General features: G+C 57.0%; 1 protein-coding gene across 1 annotated transcript; it reads right to left on the bottom strand.

Annotated features, from left to right (window-relative positions):
* Positions 1-487: 487 nt before the first annotated feature.
* PTK7 (protein tyrosine kinase 7 (inactive)) lies at positions 488-24,853 on the bottom strand (the record flags this gene model as incomplete). The annotated part of the gene is made up of 20 exons (XM_079550575.1): positions 488-648; positions 813-991; positions 1,072-1,223; positions 1,304-1,384; positions 1,666-1,898; positions 2,069-2,224; positions 4,910-5,113; positions 5,247-5,374; positions 5,663-5,813; positions 6,075-6,224; positions 6,480-6,599; positions 6,713-6,848; positions 7,134-7,267; positions 7,459-7,725; positions 7,938-8,068; positions 9,095-9,242; positions 9,368-9,558; positions 10,015-10,117; positions 10,779-11,072; positions 24,823-24,853. The coding sequence occupies 20 exons, from the start codon at positions 24,851-24,853 to the stop codon at positions 488-490; spliced, it is 3,150 nt and encodes a 1,049-aa protein (XP_079406701.1).

Genomic DNA, 24,853 nt, shown 5'->3' with positions numbered 1-24,853 from the left:
CTGCGGTACCCTCCGCTCAAGCAAACAAACTAACCCACTCTAGGCTGCGTTCCAGTAACAGAAATACTATGGTGGGGAGGAGGCAGCGTGCCGGGGAGGGGGGAGGAGGAGGAGAGCGCTGCCCCCAGGAGTCGTACAAAAAAAGGCACGGGGAAGGGATGTGGGGAAAGGTGGTGGAGCGTCTCCTTCATATGCCAGGCACTTCGGGTTCCTGATGGCGGGCCCATGCCCGCAGGCATGCCTAGCACAGACGGACGGACAGATATGCACGTGGCGAGCGGGGAGGGCGAGCCCGGTGCCAGCAGCCCACGGGCTTTTTGGACCCATGGAGGAGAGGGGTGTGTGAGGGGAGTACACTGGCTTGTGCTTTGAGTCCAGCAGCCGCTGGTGCCGTGTGTTGGGGTCAGGCTCAGCGAAGGCTGCGGGAGCGCTGGGGGCAGCCGCAGAGCCCCCGCCCGCCCCGCCGCATCCTTCCCCAGCAAGGTGCTCAGGCTTTGCTGTCAGCCGGGCTGTCCCCGAGGGCGGCTGCGAGCTCGCTGAAGGAGGGTCGGTCCTTGGGGCTGGGCGCCCAGCAGCGCTGCATCAGCTTGGCGAGGCGTGAAGGGCAGCCCTCGGGCTGCGGGAGCTTCGTCTTTCCTGACTGCAGACCTGGCAAAGAAGCAAAAGCAAAAGGATGTTGGGAGGAGGCACGATCCCCTCCATGGGGAGCGAGGAGCATCCACCACGCAGACCCTCAGTCCCGTGCCCATCACACGGCCTGGCTGGCCCCAAGAAAAGGACGGAGGCCAGAACGCACGAGGCGCACCGCATACCTGCTAGGACCTCATCATCCGCCAGCGGGGCGTACGGCATCTCCCCCTGCGTGAACACCTCCCACATGAGCACCCCGAAGGACCACACGTCTGACTTGGTGGAGAACTCGTCCTCCAGCACGGCTTCGGGCGGCATCCAGCGCAGCGGGATCCAGGCCTGGCGGAAGTGGTAGTACTCGCTGCCGGCAGGACAGTTGCAGGTGGTGAGTGAGATGGGCACCACGCCGTATCCCCACCCCCCACCGGGATCCCGGCTGACCTGTTGTACACATCCTTGCTGAGACTCAGGGCTGAGACCTTGACCTGCCTCTGGGCGCTCACCAGGCAGTTCCTGGCCGCCAAGTCCCGGTGCACGAACCTGCCGTTGGAGAGGTGCTCCATCCCCAGGGCCACCTGCGTGCAGAGAGACACCTGGCCCCAGCGAGACGTTGGCACCGGCAGCCCTCCCCAGCAGCCCCAGCGCTGTGGTGCTTTCAAAGCCACACGCTCACCTTGTGCTTGGTGCTGAGGGGCTGAGGCTTCAGGGACTCATCCTTGCTCTTGGAGATTCTCAGGAACTGCTTCAGGTCCCCCTAGGAGATAGACGAAAGCTCAGAGGCAATGCTCTACCAACGCTCATTGGTCCCCATAGTGTCTAGACATGGTGAGCTCACAGGGAGCCTTGTTTCATGGGCCACGGCCCTCCTGGTCCCTGTAGGGCAAGCTAGTATCTCCCTAAGGGCTAAGGTCATGGCAAGCAGGCCCGTGCTTCCAGAAGGTCATCCATGCTCCAAAGGGCTTTCTATCCCACCAGCCCTAGTCTCCCCTGACAACGATCCACATCAGGCTCAGGAGCTGCTGGCAGGACCCTTACCAAATCCACATACTCCAGGACCATGTAGTGCGGTTCAGCCTCACGGCACAGCCCCAGCAGTCGCACCACGTTGGCATGGTTCAGCTTGCCAAACATCTCTGCCTCGCGCCTGAAGTCCAGCTGCAGCTGCTCATCCCTTGTCTGCAGGCTCTTCACCAGCACCAGCGTTTCGCCCTCGCCATCCTCTGCACCTTTTGCCTTGGCCAGGAAGACTTCACCGAATTCCCCCCTACCTGGAAGTGCAGAGCAGCACAGAGGGATACAGCATGCATTAGGACAGGTAGCCTGGCAGCAGCAGGACCTTCTGTGCCCCAGTGCACTGAGTTTCCTGGCTGGCACACACACACTGGAGGTTAGACCAGGAGTTTCTTGTTGAGAAGCAGGACAGGGTGGCCCAGCATACCCAAGGTAGTGATTGTCTGCAGGTTGGAACGAGGGAAGTGCATCTTGTCAGCGGCACTGTGCCGCTTGCTGGCCCCAGAGCTGCTGCCCAGGTTGGTCAAGGCCACCTCCTCCTGGATCTCTGCTGTCGTCTGCCCATTCTGCAGCAAAGTACCACCTGCAAGGGATGTACACATGGCTTCAGCATCCTGCCAGGCTGTGCCAGCAACATCACACTGGGCAACAGCCCCTTCTGGACACCTCAAGCACCCTAGCCTGCTGCCTAGCCCCACAGAGTGCCCTCCCCACAGCTGCTCCCTGTGGGCTCACGTCTGGCCCCACCTCTGCCAGCCCTGAAATCAGATGCTGAGCAATGGCTTTGGTCCCAGAGCCAACTAGCCCCATCTGGCCTTGTCTGTCCCACACCACGCTGACATCCCCCAGGGGTGGCTACATCACAACTGCCTGTGGATAGAAGTCTGCACAACCAGAGCACATCAGACATGAGGTAGAGTGGGCCCTGCCCATGCTAACATTCAAGAAACCCTTGGGTCCATCTGACCTGACCCTCTGCTCCTGTGATGCTTACCTCCTTGTAACCTGGAACCCGCCACACCAGGGCAGCTTGGACTTTCTTTTACCACCTGGATTAAAGCAGCACTAAAGAGTGCTGTCCTTACAGTTAATACCAGCAGACTTTATGATTAGGAAGCCCACTAGAAACTTCCCTGACACAAAGAGAAGCGAGTGAGCAGCAGAAATCTTTACTGCCATAAGAAAGCAGAGAGATCTGTGTTTGTAGCAAAGAGAATGTGGTGTAGAAAGCAAACGGTGCCTTTTTGTGCACGTACTGCTTGGATCAGACCAAGCACTAGGAAGCAAAACTTTTATGGGCTGAATGTAAAGTGCAGAGCACAGCACTGAGCTAAGGTGACACACGTGCAGCATCACCGTGCATTGCTGAGAGCACTCCATCTCAGCTTGCCTAGTGGCAAGCAACAAGAAAACACCTGGTCGTACCTGGCTTTGCCATGGGCAGGCTGGTGCCATGAAGACTGAGATGTGCTAACTTCAGAGCTGTGGCCACTGACACGCTGTCCTCGCCCACAGGCTGGAGCAGTGCTTGCAGAAGGCCACAGCAAAAAAACACCATCTGCCCAATAAATCAAAGCTCCGTACTACTTGTGCTCACCCTGCTTCTATGCTAATTGCCAGCAGCACAGCACTTACAGGCTGTTTGAGCCTCTGCTGTCTGCAGCAGTGACTGATGGTGTCTCAAGACTAGAAGCCCGAAGCCAAGAGGATGATACAAGACCACTGCAACCGTGCCAAGAAAATACCAAAGGCTGCAGAGCAAGGACTCTGCTGCTGAGAGACAGCGCCAGTGGGTGGCAGTGCTTTTGAGCAGACATCCCCATCTTTCACAGAGCTCTGACAAGACAGGTGATAACAAAGGGACCACGAGGGATGAAGTTTCATTTGGGCATCCAGAAGTATTAAAGGGGAACCAAGCACAAAGCCCTGCTTTGCCCACCTGCCTGCACCATGTGAGCACCTCCTGGAGAAATCAGCGTGTGCCAATGTGGAAATTCAATACTCCCATCAGATTCCAGGGCGGTTAACCTCCCAAATACCCTCCATATTCACCCAAAAAAGCAGCACAGTCAGATGGAGGGACACTGAGGAGGAGCAGAGGATGCACATGCCACATCCATGAGGGATGTGACCTCAAAAGATGACCGACTTGTTAGGAATACATCGATTTACAGAAAATCCATGGAAAGCAAATCTGTGGCCACCTCAAATCCACAGGAAGGTTCAATCTGTCTGGCACTGGCAAAGCCAGCTGGTATCCAGGCAGGGAACTCCTATCACCAGGTGTAGCTGAGATACTTCAGGTCACCTCGCTAACCGGGGACCACAGCACAAGTGATGTTGGGGGTCATTCCATCGGAAGGAAAACACAAACCACTTCTCCAAGGGAGGCTATGGAAGTGCCAGAGAGAAGTGCAGACATCTGTGCAGCTGAGCAAGAGCTACAACTACTGAGGACACAACTCTCTGAGAGTTAACCTAGTTCCACATGAAGGGAATAAGAAAAGGCAAAGCCTACTGGCATAGAAAGAAAAATATAATAAAGACAGATTAGAATAAAATGAGAAAAAAAACAAAACAAAATAGGAAACGAGAGAAAGGATTCAAACAAATCCTTTCCAAGGAAGAGGATGATGGCCAGAGTCTGCTGGCACATGGGCTGTCTGCAAGTTGGCTACGTGAAGAGCTTGCAGAGGGGACAGCACTAGAGCACAGAACTGCAGAGGAGCATCCTGGCTCTCAGAAGGTTCCACAGCCAGACTTCTGGAGGTTTGGTTCCAACTTCAAAGAATCCATACAAGAGGGAAAACAGCTGACAAACGCCTTTGTGATATTTTGCCAGGACCTCACAGCAACTGCCAGAAATCAGGCCGAGGCGGCATGCTGGAGAACTGGTGCAGGAAGAGGTCCAGGGAACTACATAGGAAGCAAACTTGACCACTCCCCATCACTCAGAAGTCCTCCCTGGGATCACTGACATAAGAACAAACATGATGCCCAAGGAAGAACTAAAGCAGCTTTTGGAAGCGAAAATGATGCTGCAGAGGTATCTTGGGTTCAGGTTTACAGAAGAGCACCTTTTCCTGGCCTATTTCTCACCTGGCAGAAGCTTCCTGCCACCAGCCACAGCCAAAACCAACAGCCTGAGACCCTAAGGGTGAGCAGCAGCCCCTTGTGCCCCAGGAGCTCCCTGCTCACCCTCATCCGCTCCACCTCAGTGCTATGGGGCTGCCAGGGAAGCCCCCACCATCGAGGGTGATGGCCTCACCGTTCAGACACTCCATCTCGGGCTCCTCGCCCTCCGGGTGCTTCTTCAGCCTCTTGGCTTTCCTCCGCTTCTTGCAGTAGAACATCAGCCCCAGCACAATAATAATGTAGGCGACAGCTGCTCCCACCGACAGCCCGATGGTCTGGATCATTTTGTAGGGCGTGTGGCTGCCGAGTCCCTCATCCTCTTCTGCTGCCGGCTTGTCTGTGGGACAGAGAGCACCAAAGCCATCAGGGCACAAAGGGATTTCCCAAACCCTCCTCGAGAATGTGCTGAGGGAAGCAGTGGGGCCCGCGATGGCAGGAGGCCACGTCCCAGCACGGGGCACCTCCCTCACCTACAACATAGAGGAAGGCCTCGCGGTGCTTGATGTTGCAGCTGTTGCCGGCAATACAGGTGTATTTTCCAGAGTCCTCGGTGGTGACATCGTAAATGACCAGGGAGCCATTGGGCATGATCTGAATCCTGCCAACCACACAGAGCCCTTTGCACACATGAGAGGGCACAGGCAGGCTTGGGGCACCTGCAGCCTCGTATCCCCAGGACAGCGCTGCCTCATATCCCTGCTGTAACAGTTCTGCATCCCGTGCCATGCAGTGCCCAAGAACAATCAACGAGCTGAAGCTAAGAAAGCCCAGGCCCCCGGATATGGAGACAACTGACTGTGTGCCCTTCTAGCTAGGGACAAGGGCTGAATCCTGTCCCAGTTGGGACAGCTGAATCCTGGGACAGGATGGAATGGAGGCTGTGTACCTGGGCAGAAGCTTGCTGGGATCCAAAATCTTGTCTTTCCCTTTCCACTGGATATGTGGCACGGGGTCCCCCTCTGCCTGGCACTGGAACATGGCTGTGTGCCCCTGGTACACAGTTGTAGGCTCTGGTTCCAGCTTGAAGGTGACATAAACTGGAGGCAGAGAGGCCGACATGGAGGCTGTCAGCTCCTGGGAGCGACACTGAGCACATGCAAGAGGGCAGGGCCAGCACAGCAGCATGGCACGTGCCCTCTAGGGTTGTACTCAACACATTGGCACACCAGATACTCAAGCAGCATGGGGCAGAGCTTGGGGTCAGGCCAGACATCTCCTCCCTTGGAAGGACATGCCACCTACCCAAGTGCCACCCAGGAGCCCCAACAGAACAGGAAAGCTTGCTGAAGAACCCTCACCTGCCACCACCAGCTGCACAGTGGCACGGATCTCACCCTGTGGGTTGTTGGAGGCAATGCACGTGTAGTTTCCTGAGTCGCTCCTGCTCACCTTGTGGAAGGACAAGATGCCAGCTCTGTGGCTGACATGGGATGGCAGGCTACTCCCATCTGCAGAACGGCAAGAAGAGGGATGTAGCAGCCACAGGTGATACACTGTGCCACACAGCAGCTTCCCCCCATCTGAAGTGGGCCAACACAAGTTCAGAAGCCATATGGACATGGTCCTGGGCGAGCAGTTCTAGGTGGCAGTGCTTGAGCAGTTGGAGCAAACAGCCTCCAGAGATGCCTTCCCATCTCAACCATTCTGAGATGCTCCTGGTATCCATATAAAAGACAGACAGATCCCATCCAAGTCCCCTTCACCTGTTTTAGTCCACTGGATGGTGGGTTTTTCCCGGCCAGTGGCTGAGCAGGACACCGTAACCTCCTTATTGAACTCCATGCACTGCAGCGGCTGGGGTGGAGGGGTGAACTTTAACTTCTCTGCAAGAGACAGAGGTGCCGTTAGGTGCCCTGGCCACGGGAGGCACCAAAGGCTCTCCTGCAGGCAAGAGAGCTCCCTGCATGGAATGGACACCAAGTGCTTGCCAGCATACCTAGCACGTGCACCCGTGCGTATCCCTCGATGCTGCCCGCCGGCGTGCTGCTCACACACTTGTACATAGTCCCATCATACACCTCCACGTTGTTGATGCGCAGCGTCCCGTTCTCTGAGATTTCAAAGCGTGAGTCCTGCCCAGAGATGGGGTAGGGAAGCAGAAACGACAGTCATCAGCACTGGGCTCAGACCCTGTCCGTGGCACTCTGTCAATCCAGGGCTTGGCCACATCAAGTCCTAGACAGGGGCAGACCCATTTCTCCAACCACCATCCCGTGAGCACAAGGCCGGCTAGGGACAGCCCTCTGAGCCCCCAGGTGCCAGGGGGATGGAGGTAGAGTCCAGAGCAGCACCAGGCATTCTGGACCTGAGCACAGTGCAAAGAAAAGCAGCCATGGGGGCTTGCCCTGTCACCTCACCTCAGAGATGGAGACGCCATTGCGGTACCAGGTGACTGTAGGTTTCAGGGAAGCCTTGCTGAGGCAATGCAGGTATCCTGGTTTGCTCTCCTCCAGCTGGCTGTCCTTGGGCATCTCCACCCACTTGGGTACCGCTAAGCATGGAAGCGAGGGGTCACACAGGTCTACTCACCACCCATCCATCCAGCCAGTACCAGCTTGGCCAGGATAGGCAGTTTGCAACCAGTCATGAAACATGCAGGAATGCCACATCCCACCCCAGCTCTCCCCAACCACCCCTTCAGCCCCTTCCAATGCTCCCAGCCCTCCTCAGAAAGCTGCCTACTAGCCACGGTGATGCTCAGCTCCTGTTTCTTCTCCCCAGCCTTGTTGGCAGCATGGCATGTATAGGTCCCCGCATCTGCCTCGGTGATGCTGGTGAAAACGAGCTGCTCTGCCTCTTGGTACACCCTGCCAGCAGTGGGGACCCGCTCCTGGTTTCTCTCCCACCAGACCTGGGGCGTGGGTACACCCCGTGGGGCAGCACAGGACACACGGTGCCCCTGGTTCGCCGTCAACACCTTCGGGGAGAAGGGTGCCATCTCTTCGATCTCTGAGAGGAACAACAGACAGCTGGGCTCAAACAGGGCAGTGTGGCCATCCTGCCAACATCGCTGTCCCCACAGGAGCCACCAGCCAAGGGAAAATGTGCACAAGCTATATGTACCAGCTTACCGGCCTATTATGGTTACTATGTGATCCCACAGCTCAAGAGGGTCAGTGCAGCTATGAGACCCACTGCCCGCCCCGTCACCAGGACCTCACCTGCCAGCCGCAGAGTCGCCTTCAGCACGAGAGCTTTGCCCTTCTGCCCATGGCCAATGCACTTGTAGACACCGGTGCTGCGGGCCTTCACCTGGGTGATCAGCAGGGAGCCATTGGCAAACACAGTTGTCCTGGGCATGAGGGGAGAAGCAGACCTCAGGAGGCGTTTCTGCAGGACGTGGGGCAGAGCCAAAGCCCCGTGATGTCCCACAGCAACCCACAGAACAAATGGGGAGGTCTTTGTGCCAAACCAAGGCAGGGGAAGCAGAATGAAGGAGGAAGTGAGATGCAGGCTTCACCAAGGAGATGTGCTAAGAGAAGTCTTTTCCTTGGAGCAGAGCTGGCTTCCAGAAAGATGCACCCCAAAATGAGCCAGCTCCAAAAGATGGCTCAGCCAGGAAAGGGAAAAAGGGGCACAAGGTGGCGCCCAGGAGCTGCCAGGCCATGGGGCATGTGGCCCCAGGTGGCACCGCTTGCCTGGCACAGTCCCTCTGAGACATCTCTGGCCCAACATCCCCATTACAGGCAACCTGGCTGGGCTGGGAGATGCATGGGGATCACCATGCATGGGCAATCTCTGCAAGGACATCCTAGGCTGCAGGGATCACAGCACACATGGGTGTTTGGGGCCCACAAGCGTTTCTGGCTTTGGGAGTCACCACATGCAGGCAGCTGGAGCTGCAAGACAGCCATCAGCCCAGTGAACTGCCACGTGATGCTGGAGGCTGGGAGGCATCCCTGAGCCTGGGGAACACCACTTGTGGGTATCTGGTACTGGAACGTGTCCCTGGCTCTGCGAACTGTCTTGAGTGGGTGTCTGGGGCGCTGGCTCCATGAATCACCACACACAAACATTTGTGGCTGGGAGACATCCCCAGTGCTGGGGATTGTCACGCACAGGCATCTCAGACTCACGGCCTCACTGATTTCTTCAGGAACAAAGCATTTTGTAAGTCTTTCGCTGATGAAGGCTCCACATAAGGAACAAGGCTATGTCAAACCCAAATCATCCAAGCTGAGAAACCAACTCTCCAGTGGCCAGCCTGATGTTGAACACTTGCCCTTGGGCATAGCCAGCATTTGGCCTCTCTCATTTATTTCTGCTGCTCCCTCCCCACTCTTCCCAGCCCTGCCCACATCACTGGGGTCCCTGTTACTTGGATCTGTTGGTGATGGGGCTGTCTTCAAAGAGCCACTCCTGCGTGGGAGGGGGCACGGCTGCAAACTGGCAATCAAACATGGCCTCTTCATTCTTGGTCACGATGAGGTCCTGCGGGACGATCACCGCCTGGGGGAAGCTCTCATCTGCAGCAACAGAGACCACCGGAGGGTAAGAAAAGCAGAGCAGCCCGCAGCTTAACACTGTGCTTCAGGAAACCCAAAACAGAGCCCCCGGCCCGGGCACTGGGGACATTGGGGACACGACTCACCGATGATATTCAGTGTGAAGTTGTCCTGGCTGCACACGGAGCCAACGGCGCTGCGGGCACAGCAGTAGTAGAGACCGTTGTCATCGGGGCTGGCGCTGCGCAGGGTGAGGGTCCGCTCCTTGCTGCTGACAGAATAGGTGCCGCGGCCGTCGGGGAGCGGAGCGCCGTCCCGAAACCACTGCCATGTGGGGCTGCGAGACAGGGGCGAGAGGGTGAGCGGGCGCCGAGCGGCTGCTGGGCTCCCTGGCGAGTGGGTGTGCGGAGGGGACAGCCCAGAGATGGCCCTTTCCCTGGCTCTCCGCTCCCACCGCTGGCCCCGACACACACACGAAGCTATGAGACATGCAGCCAAGTGGACGGGACATGATCGGAAAGCGACGGAGAGTGACCGCAGCACACCAAGCAGCGCAGCGACCAGGCTGTGACAGCCCGTCCTTACTGTGCTCCTCGCTACGCGGCTCCGAGGAAGCCGTTTGCCTTCTCCCCCGGTGCTCGGCCGCAGGCTCAATCCTGCTTTTCGCCTTCCCTAGACTCTACTGCGTCCTCGCAGGAGAGAGGAGGAGAGAGAGACAGAGAGAGGGGAAGAGCGCGCGGCGAAGGCGCGGGGGGGGGACCTCCGGCCGGGCTCCTTGGGAGGCAACCCTTACCGCGGGTGGCCGTCGATGTGACACCGCAGCACCACCGTGGAGGAGGGCTGGATCTCAGCTGCGCTGGCCGGCTGCTTCAGCATCACGCCGCCCGTCTCGATCCCTGCGCGATCAAAGGAAGCCTCAAGCGGCTGGTTCTTGAGCCCAGCTGGGTGCCAACGCAGGAAAAACCAGGCAGCTTGGTGCAAAGGGACACCACCCTGCAAATGTCTCTCTCTGCCCTGTGTAGCTGTTCCTTAAGGGATGAGATGGGCTCTGAAAGGACCTGCAGCGCTCAGGACGCGCTTGGTGCTGTAACATCCCCATTTCATCTATACAAATGGGGAAGGCAGCATCTCTGAGAGCCTTGGCGACATCACAAGATGTAAAGGCCTAAAAGGCATGACGGATGTGTGGGCTGGAGAGGGATCTTTTAGGTTGGAAAAAACCCTTAGGATCATCAAGTCCAACCGCCAACCTAACATTTCCAACGTATGTCTCAAAGTACTCCAGACACACACTTCTTAAACACCTCCATGGATGGGGACTCCACCACCTCCCTGGCAGGCTGTTCCAACACCCGACCACCCTTTTCCTGAAGAAATTCTTCCTGATATCCAATCTAAACCTCCCCTGGTACAACTGAAGACCATTTTCCGGCACCCCAGTTACCTGGCCTATGCTGTGCTTCCTCAGTCCTTGTCCAACTATCTCCCCACACACCAGCAGGCATTCCCAGTCCCACACCCTCCCAAGAGAGCACCGTGCCCTTGCCCCAAACTCACACTTGATATTGAAGGACGCGTTGGCTGTGCGAGCCTCCTCCCCGGTCTGCACGTTCCTCGCCACGCACTGGAAGCTCCCAGCATCGCGATGCCGGTCGACAGCAGCAAACTGGAGGTTGCTGCCTTCCTTGAAGCGCTGCTCCGTGTCCTGGATGGGGAGCCCGTTCTGCAGCCACTCAAATTCCACGTAGGTGGGCTCCTCCACCTCGCAGCGGAGGATGGCACTGCGGCCATGCAGGGCATCCTGTGAGTACGGCTCCTTGGCAAAACGGATGGCTGCCTGAGCCCCCACCGCTGCAGGACAGAGAAAGGAGGGCACACTTAGAGCACGTGGATGCGCGGAGAGCAGTGGGGAAGCACTGCCACTCACACTGGTCTCTAGTTTCTAGCTGAAAGTGCAGCATGAGGAGAAACATCTTCCAAAGCACAATCCCCTGTAGAGCTCATCAATCGTGGCTACTCCCGCACCTACATTCAAAGAGGCTTGGTGCTCTAAGGCTCTCACCTCCCAGCAACTGTGGAGGGGGCTGCTTTGAGCCAAGCACAGGTCCATGGGGTTCCAGCTGTGGCTGCTGTACGTCCAGCCTGCACACGGAGGCATCTCACAGCATCCAGACTAGGGATTCTGCTGCCAAAAAGCTGGATCTTTGGGCAGCTCAGGTATTTCTTTGCACCCCTCCTGATCTGCTTCTTTGGGACATGCCCTAAGCCTTAACCATGCAGCAAGATCATCCCAGAGCAGAACACATGAGCTATTTCCAGGCTTTCCTCAAACCCTCTCTCCTTGGGACCACGACTCTATCTCACATACTCAGATATTACCTAGCAAAAAACTGCTCTGGAACAAGGATCACCCCTGCGAATGAACATAGCTGCTGGAGCACAGCGCAGAGCATCTACACTTGCCAGCCGAAATCTAAACTAGAAATTGCAGTGGCTGACCACAGGGCCCGATAGCGGCCACGGGGTGGCTCTGGATGGCTGGAAGCATCTCTTTGCAGGGAGGAAGCAGGCCACTAGCCCCAAGCCCCACCCAGCTGTGAAGCCTGAGCTCATTGAGCAAAAGACACGAGCGAGCAAACCCATGCTGCAGCTTCCTGCGGCGCTGGAAAACCCAAGCATCCTCCCTCCAAACAAGAAGCCTCAGTGCCTGGGGGACCTGCAGACAGCGCTCAGTGTGGCTGCTGGGGACAGCACCAGCGTTCCGCTGTCCGGCTGCCGCCTGGCCGCAGCCAGCCATGCAGGCGCTCTGCTCTGGTTACCAGCTGGCCGCAGAGAGGCGAGCAGACAAAGGGCAATTCAGCGCACGCCGATAGCTGCAGGGCTGTGCTCCCAGCACTGCGCTCTGTGAGGAAGGAAGCCAAGCCAGACAGATGTCGAACATCTTTGAAGTGCTCTCTCACGAAGGAGAGGAAGAAAGCGGCCGGAGCGATGCGCTCCCAGCTCTGCACGAGGACAGCTCTGCAGAGGGACAGGGAACGTGGACAAAGCTCGCTATGAGTTCCACAGGGGAAGCACAGATTTGATAAGATGTTAGGAGGCACTGGGATCCAGCTCCCTGGTGAAATAGGAGGAAGCATTTGTGTCTTCCAACCTCAGAAACGGACGCAACCAGCTCAGGTCAGGTGAGATCCATGCCATGAACAACCTCATCGAGTGTGCCTGCCAAAGCAAACTGGGATAAGTAAGCATCAAAGCGCAGTAAGAGCCAGAGACCTGTGCTGTGTTCTGACAGCGGCATCCAAAGTGCCATGGAAACACTGGCTGCATAAGCTGGAACCCAACGAGTGAGATTTGGGCTGTAAGGAAACATGGGATGTGGTTTAGCAGCCATCACGGTTATGGGCAACAGTTGGACTAGCTGACCATGGACGCCTTTTCCAATCTTAATGATTGTACGGGTAGCAGCTGGATATGGAACAGCCATTTGGAAGTAGAAGACACAAGAAGCCCAGAATTGGACGCTCTCAATTCACAGAAGCAGAGCCCAGTGTTTGGAGAGGGGAAGCAGAGCCCTCAGCGTCGCTGTGTGGCACAGCAATGGTCACATAGGGCTGAGCTGCTGGAGTCCTCCAGAGTGGCCCGAGTTGGCAGATGAGAGCTCCTGCAGCACCTGAGTGGGGGCAGAACTGGCTCCGCTCTGTCTGATCAGACGTCTCCACCACGGCGTGCGACTTCACAAGCTAATCCAGGCTGGGCAGCATCGCCACCTGAAAAAATACTCATGCAACACCACTTCTACTATGTGCACAGGAAGCCAGCTCAGTAAACCCAAGCCAGAGCAGAGCCCTTCCCTCGTAGTGTGGCTGGGCCCAGCCAAGCAGCTCTTCTAAATGCGCGCGCTGGCAAGCACCAGTGAGCTGCATGTGCATGTGACACAAACCATCCCCGGCTGGGGGAAGAAACCCTCAACACATGTTTCTGGCCTAAAATCATTTTAGCTGTGGCTGCACAGAGCTCTTCAGGAAAGCTTCGGCCCAGTTGGATAAATGTGGTTTTAAACTCAGCACGCTTGCAAACACCCAGCGCAGTTTCACCCAAGGTGTATTTAATGGAACCATGGAAGCTTCCAGGTGAGGCAGCTGACGGAGGTTGAGTGAATGGTGCAGGAAAGCAGCACTGGTACCTGTGGGTCCCCTGGTGGCATTGCCAGACCCCACAAAGGGGAGGGACAGGCACCAGTGGGAAGAGGAGAGAAGGCTCCGCCACATGCCAGCTCCGAGTGCATTCTCACAGCAAGGATCCAGATCCAGGAACACAGCGCCCTTCATGCACTGAGATACTGCCCTGCTCAAAATTAATTTCATCGCTTTAAGGTTGCAAACGGCAAATTCCCAGGAAAACACCCTCACGCAAACACTTGCATTTCTGGCTTGAATTGCCACCAAGCGGATCTCAATGCACCTTTTGGGCTTGGGATGTCCCCAAGACTTGGCCCCTACACCTTCCTCCCAAACTCCTCCAAGCCCATCTGGCAGCTGCAGCTCTGCACGAACCGAGGCGGCCAGGCAGCACAATCCCTGCCCCGCCTGGCGGCCCGCATCTTGAAGCGATCCGAAAAGATCATTGTCTCCCTGACTAACGACATCGCTGGGGAATGCAGCCTCGACCACAAAGCCCTCAGCTGCTGCACAGCCCTGATCCCTGCCATGCCTGCAGCTCACCTACAGCCACGCTGGGAAGCAGAGCTGGGAGCAGGCAGCAGTGCTGCGTGTCGCTTTGGGACATCCATGCCCCTCCCCACCAGGGGCCACCCATATCGTGGCATCAGTGAGCTGGGCAAGCTCTGGGCTGAGGACACAAGGGAATAAAGAAAGGACTCATATTATTCTTTTTGACCCCCAAAAGCCTAGGTTAGCTGGCTCTTGAGACACCACGGCTGACGTAAGGATGTGAGTAATCCCAAAGCTGCTGGCCACCAAACATGCTAAAGGCATGAGAATAGGAATTAGGAAAAGGCTGTAAGGTTTCCTGGTTTGGAAAGGTCTGTGGGGATTCTGCAGCTTGCAGCTAGGCCACAGCAGTGCTATCCTGCAGCCTTGCCTCCCAGAGCGATTCCGCAAAGTTCACCCTGCCTTTGCCCTGCCACATGTGCAAGCCAGCTCCTTTAACGCTGGGTATGTGGATGAGAGGAACTACAATGCATCTGCAGCGCTCAGGGCAGCAAAACACAGAGCATACACACTGCATGCATCCTCCCCAGAAGGGAACTATCTTCTCCCATCAGCAGGAAGTTCCACATCTGCTCAGCTGAAGAGGGCAAAAAAAGAAAACCAACACCAAAGGTACCAGGATGCAATGGAAAGAGCCGGGTGCAAAACCAGCCAGCTCCTCCAGGGAGTTGTGGCACAGGGCACGGCTACCTGGCAGAGAGGACCTCAAACACTGCAGAAGGACCTGGGCACCCTGCAGTGACCACCTTTCTGCAGAGAGGAGGTACTTCTGGGCACGTCTTTTTTGTAGTGCGGCACTCAGGCCGCTGGCAGTGCTGGCGATGAGGCTGTGCAGCACACAGCACAGGGGACTGCCACTCCCCTCACCTGCTGGCAGCGTGGGGCCTGGTGCCTCCAGGGGTACAGCTGCCCCTTCTGGCTCCAGGGCACACAGGTGGCACAGCCATCAAGGCAGCACCCCCCAGAGGCAGCCTTCATAGGAAAAGAGCATCCAACCTCAGCAGAAAGCACCGAGCAGCTTGCTCTCGAGTCCCATGCCCCAGGGAGCTCAATGTGGCACGGGCATGGGCAGCCCCAATCTCAGGATCAAATCATCTCCATCGAGACATGGAAAACCACCCTCTTCTCTCTCTCCCCCCCATGGAGGTCCATCACTCCAAACAGCCAGCAGCCATTCTTTCCTGCCAGCAGTGCCTTGCCACCAGGCAAGAACGGCACGCCAGCATCTGCTCTTTGTCCTGGCAAGGCTCTCAGTGTGTGCAGGGCCCCGTACAGACCTCCCATTCACGGCTCGAGCAAGCCATGTGTTTCCTGGCACAGTTCATTACAAACACGCTCCTGTAAATGCAGATTTTTGGCACGGAACGACACACGGGTCAGCTTTTCATCCCCTCCTGGTCTCAACCACGGAGCCAGCACACTCACTTGCACCAGCAAGGCAAGAAAAAAATCATTACAGCTGAATAACACAAGCAACTCCACCGCCTGGTGGGTTGGTCCCTACAGCCACGTAAAGCAGCCGCTCAGAGCGCGCCTGCTCCGTGCACAGTCTATTCCACTGCTTAGCAGATACTGCAGAAACAGCAGCCAAGCCAAACACCCAGAGAGATTTGCATCTCCAAATGATTTCCAGCCAGCACGTTCCTCTCTGCGAGAGGCTCCAGTTGAGAAAGCCTCTCAAATGGGTCGAGTTGCAATAAACCCCTCTCCCCCGCCAGGCCAGATGGAAATGGTTTGATGCAGGCAAGGAGCTCCGAGCATGGCGAGTCTGGTCTGAGCAAGCTCGACATCTGGAACGCCTTTGGGCACCCATCACGTTAGCCTTTTAAAACCACAATGTGTCCCACTCTAGTTAAAGTAAAAAGAAAAACTTGCCTCGTGCCTGGGAAAAAGATTATCCCTATGTGAGTCACCAGCACAGCTGGACGGGTCCAACCCCACGTTTCCAAGAGATGCTGTGCTAGAGTGGCTCTGGCTTCCAGCACCAGGAGCTCCAAGGGCAGGCCAAGACAATGAGGGATGCAGGAAAACACTCTCTCTTTGTCCCTTTGGCCATGCCACACACCTGGCAACCAAAAGGGACCAGAAATTCTTCCAAGAGTCCTGTCGCAAAGCACCCAGATATGCAGCCTTCCAAGTGGGATTTACTGATCCAGAGATAAAGCAACCCAAGTTCAAAGTACACACAGAGGCATCCCAATCCTGTAACAGCTGGAAGCATCTGCTCATCTCACAGTACATCCCACAGTTTGGCTTGGGTCCCAGATGAAAACTGCAGAGCTGGATCACTCCTTCCTCACCTCCAGCCCTGTGTGACAATGTAAGACTGCATTTGCACCAGACCCGGGCCACCACAGAACATCACGGCCCACAGCAGGAGCCCTGCAATGCACGGCAGATGCAGGCCCTTGTTTGGGAGCGTCTTGGCTCCCTGCAGAACATCGAGCCTCAGCTGCTCCGTGGTGGGGACCACAGCACCTCTCCCCACCAACCTCTGCATACAGGGCAACCACCAAGAATTCCACTCAAGCCTTCAAATCAAGCTTGAGAATTAAGAAAAAAAAAGAAGCAGAAAAAAACCCTATAAACATGTAGTGCAATTCCCATTAGCCTCCCCAGCACTGTTCAGAGAGACTGGGAGCTGCGGGGATTCTCTTCCCCATGGCTAGCAACTCTCCCTGCCTTTCCAGGGCCCGTCCTCAGGAATGGCACAGCCAAATTTCTGAGCAGTTATTGCACGAAAGCAGAACAAAGCCACCGGGGGGTCGAGGGCTGTAAATCAGTCATGGAGTGAACATGGAGGCAGTGCTCACAGCACTGTGCTGGGGGCAGCTGGCCGTGGGAAGGGGAACAGTCCACCCCACGCAGTTCAGAAGCAGGAACAGGAGCTGCTCAAACATCCACTGTGGGAAAACATCCCAGTATCAACCCAGAGAAAGGCTCTGCACGAGGACCAGCTTACCTGCGTGGCCTCCAGGCAGCAGGATAAAAGCAGAGCCACCCAAAGCAACATGGCTGAGGACAGGGTGGTGGTGGGGAGCGAGGTCCAGAACAGCACCAGGATCATCGCTCTGAACCCATGGAGTGATGAGGCCTTTCTGGAAGGTTCCTCCTCACTCTCAGAAAGAGCAGGGCTGCTCCCAGTCTGGTGGGACAGCCCGCATGCTAGGCAGGTGGTCTCCAAGGCCAAGGGATTCGTTAGCAGTCTTGGTTTGATGGCGGATGCCCAGCACCTTGCTCCTGCAGTGGGGATGCTACACCGAGCCAGGGAATCCCAGCAGCTACGGCGTCTCCCACAGCTGGCTCGGGCTGCTGAACCAGCACAGTTGGCCTCGGTCAGAACAACTCCCCGGCCATCTGGAAGGCAGGCTGACAATGCTCTGAACCATGCCTTGCACGCAGGGCTGTGTCCATCCTCCTGGCAGCTGTCACAAGAGGATGCCTGGGCATCCCTGGTGGGAGCAACTCCAGGGAAAGGATGCAGTGCACAGGGCTGTGTGGTGGCCCACAGCCACCCAAGCCCAGCTAGCCTCACACCACGAGGCACAGATCTCCGAGCCCACCGCCCCTGCAATGCAGAGGATCACCGCAGAGAAGTACATCAGGTGCTGCCCGACCTTCAAGCTGAAGCCAGAGCCAATACCACCAAGCCCTCGAGACAGAGCAGCAAGCAAGATGAGAAGGCCGCAAGCCTGGCGGTTGGAGCTGGAAATCCTGCTGGCTCAATTAAACCCTCCTTAACGGCCCGTCAGCCAAAGGCTCCCGCGCAGACCTCGTGTCGGCTGGGCTGCCAAGCCCCAGTGAGGAGCACACATGCTTTGAGGGTGACTCAGCACCAGCGCTGAGCTCACTGCACCCACTGGTGCTGCCAACTGACTCTCCCAGGCGCTCTCGGAGCCCTCCAGCAATTCCCTGGCCTCCTCAGGAACGCTGATTTATGGCTGACGCGTGCTACCAGCAGCACGCAGCAGGTTGGAGACACATCTGGTCTGGGTGGGTTGAACAGAAGCCAGCAGAATGCCCAGGTGGCCAAGAAGCCTGCATCAGAAATAGCACGGCTAATAAGACTAGAAGGTGAGCGTCCCTCCGCACTGGCCGCACCTTGAGTGCTGCGCTCAGTGCTGGGCCCTCACTGCAAGAAAGACACCGAGGGCTGCAGCGTGTCCAGAGAAGGGCAGCAGAGCTGTGAGGGGTCTGGGGCACAAATGTGATGGGGAGCGGCTGAGGGAACTGGGGATGGTCAGTCTGGAAAAGGACAACAGGAGTCACTGCTCTACAAATGCCTGAAAGGAGGCTGCAGCAAGGAGAATGTCAGACTCCTGCCCCAAGTATTGAGAAGAAACGGTCTCAAATTGTGCCAGGGGAGGCTTAAGTTGGGCATCGTTAAGAATTTCTTCATGGAAAGGGTGGTCAAGCACTGGAACAGGCTTCCCAGGGAAGCAGCAAGTCCCCCTCCCTAGAGTTGTTTAAGACACGTGTGGACGTGGCACTAAGGGACATGGTTAAGCAATGGGATGCAGTAGGTCTGATGGACAGCTGGACTTGGTCATCTTGAAGGTCTTACCCAAGCCAGATGATTCTGTGGTTCCATGATCCTATGAAGGCAAGGCTTTCTGGCTGACACAGCAAGGCTGTTTTGTTTCTCTCCCATTAAAGGAAGCACAGCAGACAGATGTCAAGTAAAGTCAGGATGAGCCATGTGCTCCCTGCACTGTGGCTTTGAAGTACGACAAAATGCTTCCCCAAAATTGAGTGAGGACCCTCGAGAATGCAAAAGTCATTACCATGCAAAACCCCTTTGGTGGTGCAGGAGAGCTCAGGTGACAATGAAGGGCCAGGAAACTCCTGCCAGCACCAGAGATGGCTCAGGGCACAAGGAGAGACCCTGCAGCAACCAAATCGCATTGCGTCATCTTCATTTGCTCAGCGCAGAGCAGAGGAGCGGAGGGGAGGCCTGATGGCAGCTGCAGCTCTCCCAGGGAGCGGAGGGCAGCGCTGAGCTCTGCTGTCTGCACAGCAACAGGGCTGAGGGAACGGCATGGAGCTGCATCAGGGGAGGGCAGGTGGGGGTGAGGGAAAGGCTGTGCCCCAGAGGGCGGTGGGCATGGCACAGGCTGCCCGGGGCAGTGGGCACGGCCCCGATGCCGGAGCTCAGGGAGCGCTGGGACACCACTGACACTGGGGCTGGGGTGCAGTGTGGGGCCGGGGGTTGGGCTCGGTGATCCTCGGGGGTCCCTTCCAGCTCGGGATGTTCTGTGATTTTATGAAAGCTCTTTGTCAGACCTCGGTATTTGCTGTTGATTGTCATGACTGCTGATTTATTCATTCACTGCTGGTGGCCTCTGCCTGAAGCTCTCCTGTTCTTGTTAAGTCACACACCTCGTCTAATCTCTCATACGAAAGTTTGCAAAATGAGTTGGGTCCATTCCAACTCCAGATATTCCACAATTCTGTGACCACTCAAGAACTTGTCTCACGATAATCAGGACCAGAACCATCTAGGCCTGAAAAGATCTTCAAGATTTCCAAGTCCAACCACGACACATGACCTACCAGGCCACACTAGCATCATGGTAGCTGTCACTGCTGTATCTTCACCCCCTCACTCTGGCTCCTGTATCCCAAATCCAGCCAAGAAGGACTTTACAGCAGTGCTGCGTGTGTGGAGGGAGCCCCTGGCCAGGGCTTCATGCTTTCCTCCCTTCCTCATCTTTTCCAGCAGATGATGGGAAACACCAGACTAAGCTCTACAGAGCTGCCTGGTGCTCCCCTTCAGCAAACAGGAGCCCCAGCCAGCCCAGAGAACAGAAGCTCAAGCTGCAGAGATGAGAGAGGGATGTGGGGGGAGGAGGAGGAGGAGGCCAGGACAAGGGAAACATCACAAGGAGGGGAAGCACACAGCCAGGAAGGCTGGCTATTCCATCACCATGCAGGCGCAGAACAGCAGCTGCTGCTGTTGGCCATGGTGCCAGGCTGGCAGCTCACTGTCCAAACCAGTGAGACCTCCCAGGCCTGCCTGCTGGAGAACGGCTACATTTGGCACCAAAGCTACTCGGGTGAGCTGCTGTACTTCAGTGCATGATGCCACCTATCACACCAGTGGGAGGAAAACTGCCCAGACTTGCACTGGCCCTCAGATGCACTCTGTGAGGATGCCTTGCTAAACTTGCTTTCTGGAGCAGGACAGGCAGAGGGGTTCCTTATCTGGCAGACCCCAAGGTAGACATGGCTCAACTTAGGCTGCATAAGCACCCCAGGAGCAAAAGAGCAAGGGGACAGCAGCTGAGGGGCTCACCAGGAGGAGGTGCAGACAAGAACTTGCACTGATACCAGCACAAGGAAACACCTTGGCATCCCTCTCCATTCTGCCACCCCTGTAGGTGAACGGCGTATACTGAGGCTCTGCGCCATCCCTCCAGCCTCAAAAGGAGAGTGTGCAGGGATGGAGTCAAAACCAGGCTGGAGCCCAGGCTGTACCATGGGTCCACCTTGAGGTGAGCTAGCCTCTGAAGCATCCTGCTTCTCCACTTGGTTTCATGCAGGTTTGACCTGTTTGCTCCTCTTCCCTTCAAAGGCGAGAAAAGCTCCTGGGAAAGGCACTCCCGACGACACACCAGCTCTTCCCAGCAGCCAAAACATGCCCCGTGCTCCCAGCAGCACAGGAGACAAACGGAGCTGCCAAAAGGCCACTGGGGAGAGACCTGAAAGGGGCTCGCTCCACCGGCTGCGGCGGTGCCTCTCCTGTTCCTACAGGCTCACAAGCACTGTGGGGACACTAATCAACACAGACGGCCACGCACTGCCTGCTCATTCCCATTCTTTGTCACTCTGCCTGCCTCCTGGGCATGAAGCATCACCCACACCTCCCCATACCTGCCTCTCACCACACCCTGCAGGACTGCAGGCTTCATCTCGCTCCTTCTCTTTCCCCATTGGCAGAGGGAACAGAAAGGAACAGATCCGTGTTTATTTTCATCAGGGCCAATTATGAGCCTATATTAAAAGCCACAGAAATAGGTAAGTAGACAGAGAAGCTAGTATTTCCTGTGCTCATATAATATTAATTAAAAGGCAGTTTCTCTATGAAATACTGCTACATTACCTCTGCTAAAAATGGAGAAAAGTCACCGTGTGGGAAGAAGACGTAAGCAGAGCACTTTCTGGAGTACTCTCACAAATCAATAACTCTGCAGAATGTTTGCTGCAGATACACCCAATGCAAAGTGCCGAATTACAGAAAGGCCCAGAACTTCTATCCTAAAGGTCTCTGTGATTTCCAGCAATCACCTAGCAATCTCAGCAGCCCACCTCTGATATCTCATTCCCCACCAGTGGTGGCTTGGCTCCCAGAAGACACAAGAGATGCTATGAGTGGATGTGGACACCACAGCTCAGAGCCGGGCAACAGGAGAGCCTTCAGTAGTTAACCCAGTGGAGAAGTCACATCTGTCATCTCCATAGCTAGCCTTTCACTTGGAACTTGGCTAAACATCCGCTTGAACCTGGCCGGAGGACACAGAGCCCTCTAAATGCCTGGATGACACCCAGCCATCGCGGGGCTACAGGACAAGGCTCATCCTGGGGACTGGCATTTCTCGGAGCACTCACCACTTCAGGATGCTCCCAGGCTTTCAGAGCTCACGACAGGCAGCAAGGCGGGAGAAGAACCAAGGAAAACAATGAGCAACATGCAGGAAGCTCTGTTTTCTTTGGTCTGCAATGATCTGCACGAATCTTCAGCTGCTGGAGACGACTATCCACACTGGCCCCTCTCCAGGGCAGCTGCAGCCTCTCCTCAGCAGCACGAACTTCTCTCTGCTCCCAGGGATGGTGTGGGAGAGCTGCACGCGCAGCCCTGCACGGAGCCCTACCAGCCAGCTGGTTGTCCTTCTTGTTCCTGCTGGGAAAGACGAGGAACACCACCTCTCCTCCCACTGACACGGGCACTGCTGGTGGCTGCCACAGAGCAGGCAACGGACCTCCCTGGGGCTGCAGGGACACACACCAAAGCACGCCGCACCGAGAGCAACAAAGGCACTTGCAAGCCACAGCATGTCCTGCCTTTAACCATTTGGAAAGTCGCTGTATGTTTTGGAATCAAAGGCTTTCTTTGTGCTCTTGAAGAAGCCAACAAGCCATCCTAATGAGGAAAGTGTTTATCTGAGGTCTTAAGCAACACTGTGCCTATTTCGTGCCAGCATGGTGTTTGACAGAGAGGACAGCCCAGCCTGAGCTGCCCACTGGCACATTGGCCCTGCCCTCTGCAGCCAGGAGGAGGCTTGGGCTCTCCATGGCGCCGATCACACCTTAGGTGCTGGGTACAGAGCTGGAGGGACTGCCGTGACACTGGCACTATACAGGCTGGCTTGAACTGCACCCAGCAGCATTCCTGTCCTCTAGGATGGAAGCTGAAAGGAGGTTGCTTAAATCCCAGCCGTGCCACAAAGTCATAGAATCATTACAGTTGAAAAAGATCTCTAAGGTCATCTATTCTGATTGCCAACACATCACCACCGTGCCCACTAAACCACGTCCCTCGTCTTGAAGGAGCTCCCAGTCCCATCACCAGCCCCAGGAGTGCTGCTGCTTTTCCCAGCCCACACCATCTTGCTCACCAGAGCTGGAGGGTTCACACAGCCAAAAGCTGCTGTGCCACCTGGTCTCCCAGACAGGAGTCTGCCCATACCAGTTTCCCTGCAGGACACAAAGGCTGCCATAACCTGTCCTGGCCTCACGAAAGTCTCCACCACCTGACATCGTGGGTTCAATGAAGGCACTCAAGAGGCCCAGCAGAGCACACCCTAGCCCACAACCACCCAAAACTCAGCAGAAGCCTGCTCTGTTCAACCAGGGCTTTGCTTGACACGAAGGGAGGCCAGTGGTCCACCACCTCTGCTCTTGGAAGCTGCAAGCTGCTCTGAGTCCCCATTCCCTCTCTGCTGCTGGGACAGCACACATCGGTCACCTCTCATAGGACAGGAGAGCTGGCTCTTCCACGTGTAGGCAAGGATTGTGTCTCCAAGAAATGGCAAGGCTTACACTGAGACTAGAAGTACTGCACGGCTCAGCCTTTTAAGCTCAGGAAAAACATTTTTGTATCAAATAATAAAATAAAAAATTAAAAAAATGCTGGCACTCAGAGTGAGGAACAGAGCCGGAGCAGAAGTGAATGAAAAGCACATGCGCTGCAGACCTGGCTGCCAACGCAAATTGATGCTTTGAAACAAAGAGCACTTGTGTTTGGCTTGTGGATCTTCCACGGCTCCTCGGCAGGGGATGCACAGATGGGAAGGAAGCACAGGTAGAGACACGGCGATGGCACTTGCTGCCGAGCGTTTCCCCAAACAAAGGCACGGCCCAAAATGGAGTCCCTGCTGTGACCCGTGGGGCAGCAATGGCTCATCCCCATCCCGTGCTGAAGGGGAGCGTGGGACAAACCTCTGGACAGCCCAATCCGAATCACAAAATCACTAAGGTTAGAAAAGACCACTAAGATCATCGTGTCCACCCACGGCCAGCGCCCTGACCCACACACACCGCACGCCTGCACTGCTGTGGGCTCACCGGGGACACCTCCAGACGTCGACAGCGGCCGCACGGAGCGCCTGCCGCCCCGCAGCAGCCTCACCTGCCACCCACCGGCTCTCCCACGGAGCCCCGATCCTCGCAGCCCGGCTGCAGGACCGCTCCCCGGGCACGCCGGGGCACGAGGCGCGCCGCGCTGCAGCCCCACGGCACCAGATAACATCTGCTTCCTGAGCGGGAGCACGGAATTACCGAGCGGCAATCGGACGGCCCCCAAACATCCCGCGGGCACGGAACGGGACGTGGCAGCGGACCACCCCGGTGCCCCCAAACCAACTCGCTGCCGACCGCTTTCGCAGCCCCCGATCGCAACTCCCCGCAGACGGGAGATGCTCCCCGCTCCCCGAGGTCCCGACCCGAGGAGGGGAGCGCTTCCCTGCGCTCACAAAGGGCACGTTTGTACCCGCGCCCGCTGCTAAATGCGCGGTTGTTCCGAGCCGCCGGACCTGGAGGGCTGTGGAAACACCCGCTGCTCCGCGGAATAGTTCGCATTCCAGCTCTGAGGGCTGCGCTTGGAAACGCTCAGAGAGGAAGGAGTGTTTATTCACCGAGAGAGGTGTGGGTCCGGCTATTGACTTAGGCCCACGTGTAATTGCCGGAGGACGGCTTTGATCTCCGCGGCTTGACCAGCAGATGAATGGCAAGGAAGGAAAGAAAAATACCAGTGTCAGGTTCCCCCGGCAGATACCCGCAGCCGGGCCTCACCGCCCTCGCGTCTTTGTGAAGCGCCCGGCCGCCCGCTGCCTCTCCCCTCTCCCTTCCTCCGCCCGGTGGCCGCGGGGGACCGAGATCCGGGCCGTGCGCCCAGCGCCAAGGGGACAGACGGGGACACGCGGGGACCGGCACAGCGCGGCAACCGCAGCATCCCCACGGCGGCGGGAGCGCCGGGAGGCAGATGGCAGCCCCGGCTCAGCGAGCAGAGCCGCCCAAGCGCCTTAACGCCGGATCTCATCCGTTCGCTCCTCTTCTCGGAGGTTCTCTCCTTTAGGAGCTGGAGGCCCCCGCAGAAGGACATCTCCCGTTCGGGATTTTCTGCCTCTCCAGAAGCGTCGACTCAGCGAATAGCTGCTCCGACCGCAGAGCCGTGCGGAGCCGCGCACACCCTGAGGGCCGCGGTGCCACCCGCTGCGGGCAGAGCGCGGCCCGGCAACAAGCGAGGCGCCCCCGGACGCGGCGCTGCCCACCGCCCACCCCCCAGCGCGGGGCTCCCAGGGCGGGGCGCGCAGCCCCCGCAGCGCCGCGCGGAGCCGAATCCCGGGCTGTCGGAACGCCGCGCCCGTACTCACCGAGCAGCAGCAGCGCCCGCACCGCCGCCAT

The sequence above is a fragment of the Tetrao urogallus genome, assembly GCF_951394365.1.
Source record: "Tetrao urogallus genome assembly, chromosome: 2".
NCBI lineage: Eukaryota > Metazoa > Chordata > Aves > Galliformes > Phasianidae > Tetrao > Tetrao urogallus.
Note: the sequence above shows the minus strand (reverse complement) of the source record. Positions and strands in the feature narration are given on the sequence as shown.